Here is a 5,642-nt window from a genome sequence, read left to right as displayed (position 1 = left end):
TAAGTTATTTAACATCACTTTTAACCCAAAATCTTAAGTCAATAAGGTCTTGGGTCTTTACTCTTATATAATGTTTAACTTTCTTTTCTCTCTAATGTGGGACTTTGACTCATTCTTGAATTATTTCCAGAATTAATGTGCACAACTACATTGCAAATGCAAACGGTAGAATATTAATGTTCTTTTCTTTTTTGTTAAGCTTGTCCCGCTTTAGAGTATGAAAAGTGTATGATTTCAAAAGGATATTTTTTTTAATTAATCATTAAGTTAAAAAAGTTATATAATGAATCAGAAAATAACCACGTTGTTCCTGTGAAAAAGAACAAAATGACATGTAGTTTTGGCCAAAAATGTTGTGCAATCTAGCAATAGTGATATTTGACAGTATAATTAGACATTTACATGCAATATATTGTGTAGACAATATCCTCCCGTATGTAATGTAGACAGGTAGACAGCTAGCTTCTTAGGTAACCATAGAAGCTAACTAGACCCTAATTCTGCTGTGAAAAATTAAATCGGAATGAAGTGCCTTCTCATGCCTGTAGTTTAGGACACACACTTGAGCTTGATTTTGCCATAGAACCTGTCAGTGCTATTACCTTGTTAGAATACAGAAGGCATATTTGATTCATTGGACACCTGGAAATCATACTTACATATATCCTGATAGCATGGTTGTTTTGAAACAGGGTCCTCTTCAAATGTAGGTGGAGCTTGGCCATATACCATATCACAACTCATGTCTTCAAAATCTGAGATTAATTTCAATTACGCGTGGTTACAACAATCTCGCTTAATTTTTAAATAAAAAAAGAATGATCCAATAATTTATTTGGGTAAGTCATATATAAATGTAATCAAGGTGGACTTTAATATTTGGCCAGTAATGAAGGCGAGAACATACTAGGAGTCATCGTTAACGGAAGTCCAAATTCATTAGTGAAGAAATCTTGTGTAGGAATCTTGCACATATTGACACACATTCCAACGCAGCCGCTATTCTCCAGGTACCTTCACATGCAAGAATAAAGAAACAATGGAAAGATAATGAAATTGTTTCAACGGACTTGACTATTGCAAGTTTTAGTCATTTTGAATAATTTCTATTTTCACTTTTCGAAGATACACAGTATAAACATGATCGAATTGAAAAAGAGATGACTTTTACGCATATGTTGAATCACCAATCTAAGAGACATGAAATCTACCTGCACTTCCTTATATGTACTCCACTCTTTTGCTTCACTCCATTTACCTCTACTTCCACAACCTAATACATCTCAACAATCTAAAATATCAACAACAATATTATGTAATATAGCAGAAAATACATTACAACAACAGAAAGGGTAAACAATATGATTTATAAGGCGATAAGGCCCGACACAAACTTAGTACCCGGCCTTAACCGTTAAGGCAAAACATTTAAACCTGACCGCTAACTTATATTGCTAATATGAACGAGCTTAGACAAATGACTATACAAAAAACCAATGCGAACACAGCGGATAAAGACATATCGGTAAAAGTCGTCTCTTCCAAACTTAGGATATAACAAGTTGAAACTTTGAGTCAAATAACAAACATGAAGCCTCGGCTTGGGCTAGGTCCATATGATAAGCACAACAAAACATAATTAATGTTCTATAAATACAGGTGGATCACAATAATTAAAGGTACATAATTCATTAATACTGAAAACATGAGATTTAACTTTGAGAACTTTTGCTGACTTGATCATTGAGTCCTTTTTGCAGATAACCTCCAAAATATTCTACCCGAGGGGATATAAAGACAAATCGAATAAAGCTTGAAAAGTAGCCATCCAAAAAATTTCAAAATTGTGATAAAATAAGATTTAATTCTCATAATATTCTATTATTATTTGTGGAGAAACACAATATATAATCCCATCTATAATTATTAGACAATTTATTTAATTTTACCTCGGATGGGCCAACCAACCAGTCGAAGAAAGGAACGGTCAATGCAGCATTAAACTCGGCAGCCCATTTTGTTGGCGGAAACAGTTTCCTGAACTGCAAGAGCAAAGGCAGTTTTTTGTGGTAGAATGATGTGTATTTTCTTTTTATATGATATTTAATTTAATCATTTTTAACTAAAGTGAAACTTTCACTCGCACTTTAGATTTTCCAATCATAAAAAAGAAAAAGCAAATTGGGTTTAAAAATGAAAAATGGGATGAACCTGAGCAGGCGCACCCGGAGGAAGCATAGAGAGGAGAACTTCTCGAACGACTTGCTGCTGCTGGATACGAGACCTGCGCTGCATTACCCTTCTTGATACATCAACGAAACTCTCATAGTCATATCCCCAATCCCACCAACTCTTCTTCGCTGTGCCTTTTACTCCGCCTGCTGGATCAGCATATTTCTCCATCTTACGCGCGAACAGAGTCATGAAGGCCTTCTCGAAGATGCCATCATTGTAGCGAGTCTTTTGTCCTAGAGGAGCTGGTTCACCAGATGGCTCTGCTATCCCACACCGAATCCGCCGGATGACTCCACCACGCAATGATGGGAGTTGGGGTTGGAGAGGACTTGGCTTCACACTCACCAACCTCATACCCACAACCTTTTACCACTTTCTCAATCCGGATGGGAATCTCAAAATATTTAAGCCGTCCTAACAAACATATTGTGTTGGAGTTGTTTCTTCACCACCACACGTTCCTTTTCATTATCCTTTAATTTCTGCTTAGATGAATATCGAATGCAATTTTTTTTCTCCCTATCTGCCTTCGGTCAATACAAGTTAAATATTTTAAAAAACACAAATTCCCAAAATGGTGATAGGAAAAAAAATACTTTGACGAAGAATACTTTCACACTCGTGTAAAATGTTAGTCCATTTTTACCATCAACTTTACTTATATCCAAAACGATATTTTAAAAAACCTCCACATATACGATATTATGTTTATGTTCAAAATAATAAGATACGATACGTGATAGATACGTTATATATAAATATTGAAAAATATATAATAATTTTAAAACCATAATAAATATATGATTGTTTTTGTGTGAATCAAAATTAAAACTATATGTACTAAAATTGTCAATATAAAAGTATAAATTATTGACATCATAAAAGTACTATTTAAAGAAAACTTTTAAATAATGACCAATTTTAGTAACCAAAAATATGTTAGAGACTAATTATCTTGGTAGTCAATCACAGCTAATTTTAATGACCAATTTAGAAACCAATTCATAATTTAAACTATTTTAATTATCAATTTAGAGACCAATTATAATTTTTTGGAACTATTTAGTTGTCAATTTGATCACTATATAGTGACTAATTATTTTTTATCACTAAAATTGATCACTATTCAAAGATTTACTTGTAGTGTACTACGACTTTATAAATTAGATACTTTGTCGATAAAGTATCTTAAAGTATCGGACACGATACGTGTCGAATACAGACACGTGACCTAAGTTGAAGTATTGGTACATCATAGCCTCTGCCTAACCCACCTTTGATAAACCTACATTCAAAAACAGTTTTCATGTATTTTTGTAAGATTTAATCGGTGATTTAGTTTTTTTAATTTGTTGGTTGATTTATTTTTATTTTTTTATTTATTTTTAGATTCAATTTAGTTCTCTAAATTATTAAAAAAAAGTTTAATTTGATCATTCAATTGTTTAAGAAAGGTTTAATTTTAAAAAAAATTCAATTTAATTTCTCTATTTAAAATTTTAATTTAATTTAGTCTTTCATTCTTTTAAAATAATATAATTTTGTTCTTTATAATCTAAGACTAAATTAGTAATTAAGCTTACAATATATATATATATATATATATATATATATATATATATATATATATATATATATATATATATATATAATTTGTTGTCATTAAGTTTAACTAGTAATTTAGTCTTAGATTGAAGACGATAAATTGGATCATTTTAAAGAATGGGAGAACTAAATTCAATCAAAATTTTAAAGAGATAGACTAAATTAAAAAAAATTAAAAATGAACATCTTTAAATAATTCGAAGACCAAATTGAATCTTTTTAAAAAGTTGAAGGACTAAATTGAATGAAAAAATAATAAAGAGACCAAAATGAACAAAACCAACAAATTAGAAGACTGAATCACCAATTAAGCCTTTTGTTTAGATGTTGAAGATCAGTTTCTCCCATCCCTCACGAAACTCCATACTAATGGAGGAACTCCTTTCAAGTTATATGACTCAAGCCAAGATGGTGGTGCGTGTCAACTCTCAATTTTGTCCAAGTGAATAAATTTATTTTTGAAAAAAAAATAAAAGTTTTTAGTTAATGGTAAATAAAAAAAGGTGAAATAAAATTTTCTTCAAAGATTTTTAAACTTTAATTTTAGCATAAAAAGAAAAAAAAAGAAGAAAAAATAGATAAAAAAAAGGGAAAAAAGAAGAAGAAAGAGTCCAATTTATTTTGAATTATGACACCCTTTTTTTATGATTCTAGTAATTAGAAGTTGTACCACACCTAGCCGATGCACCCAAATAATAATAATAAAGATCACCACATCTATACGAAAGATAATTTAGGTAGCCAGCCCAGCCTGACCTAAGCCTAACCGGCCTAAACCGATAACCTAAGCCACTAAAGGAATAGCCAGCCTAAGATGACATACGAACAATGGCGGCATAAACCACTAAAGGGGTAATCGGTCTACATTGACCACTCTAAGAAACTTGACGAAATCAAAACACTCCTAAATCAGTAAGCCCACAATAATCAGGACTAAGGGCCCAGGCCCACCTATGGCCCAAACCAGGGCCCAACCCATGGAATGGTCAAACATAATTAATAAGCTATAAATATACATGAACCCCACGAATTAAAGGTACGCATTCATTACTTCCCTAATCATCTGATTTGACTTTCTGAAAGATTTTGTTGACTTGAGCTTCGGAGTCCCTTCTGTAGGTAACTCCTCCCGGGTCCAAGCAGACATATGCCAACCGGGAAGAGGCCTACTGAGGAGATGGCGGACTATGGGTAAGGTGTTACTTGTGCCTGACTTATCTTATTTGTTCTCTGCAGGAACAATTGGCACCCACCGTGGGGCACGAGATAGTACTTTACTACCCGCTTTCTCCGAAGATGGTTTCTACCCGCAACAGAGCAAGAATTAACAAGCAAGTTGAAGCTGGCCCCTCAAGACCTACTAACATCACCCCAGATCTGGCCGCCATCCTAGACGGTCAAGCCAAGATGCAACAGGAGCTGGCTGACTTGAAGAAGCGCAACGCTGATGAGATGGAAGCATTGTGACAGGAAAACTATCGCCTAAGGCGAAAGATCGAAGCCGATCCCACTTAAAAGGGAAAGGCCAAGGAAGCATCTGAAGCTGCAGGGTCGCCGGCTTTCCAGCCTAGTGAAGAGGAAAGCGAGTACAATCCTACCCCGCACACCTTTACCACCACCCAACAAACTTCTATCCTCTCAGCCCATCCCACTCACTTCCACTCCACCCTCCCAGGGCATACCGCGGCTCCCACTCTCGCCGCCACCCTCCCCACCACTCATGTCCCCTACAACATGCCCACCACCCTACATACTACTCATATCCCACCCTACAACCCTCACCACCTCCCTACTACCCACAT

The 5,642-nt window shown here is 34.4% G+C and overlaps 1 protein-coding gene across 1 annotated transcript; it reads right to left on the bottom strand.

The window, feature by feature from the left end:
• Nucleotides 1-282: 282 nt before the first annotated feature.
• On the bottom strand, nucleotides 283-2,694 carry LOC114187256 (beta-carotene isomerase D27, chloroplastic). Its single transcript, XM_028075451.1, has 6 exons — nucleotides 2,212-2,694; nucleotides 1,950-2,042; nucleotides 1,212-1,273; nucleotides 908-1,014; nucleotides 660-755; nucleotides 283-586 (listed from the first exon to the last, which is right to left on the bottom strand). Exons 1-6 carry the CDS (start codon nucleotides 2,587-2,589, stop codon nucleotides 537-539), a joined length of 786 nt encoding a protein of 261 aa, XP_027931252.1. The 5' UTR covers nucleotides 2,590-2,694; the 3' UTR covers nucleotides 283-536.
• Between the last annotated feature and the right edge of the window lie 2,948 nt (nucleotides 2,695-5,642).

Source organism: Vigna unguiculata, chromosome 6 (genome assembly GCF_004118075.2).
Source record: "Vigna unguiculata cultivar IT97K-499-35 chromosome 6, ASM411807v1, whole genome shotgun sequence".
In the NCBI taxonomy this organism is placed as follows: domain Eukaryota; kingdom Viridiplantae; phylum Streptophyta; class Magnoliopsida; order Fabales; family Fabaceae; genus Vigna; species Vigna unguiculata.
The sequence above is the reverse complement of the archived record's forward strand: the minus strand, read 5'-3'. Positions and strand labels throughout refer to the sequence as shown.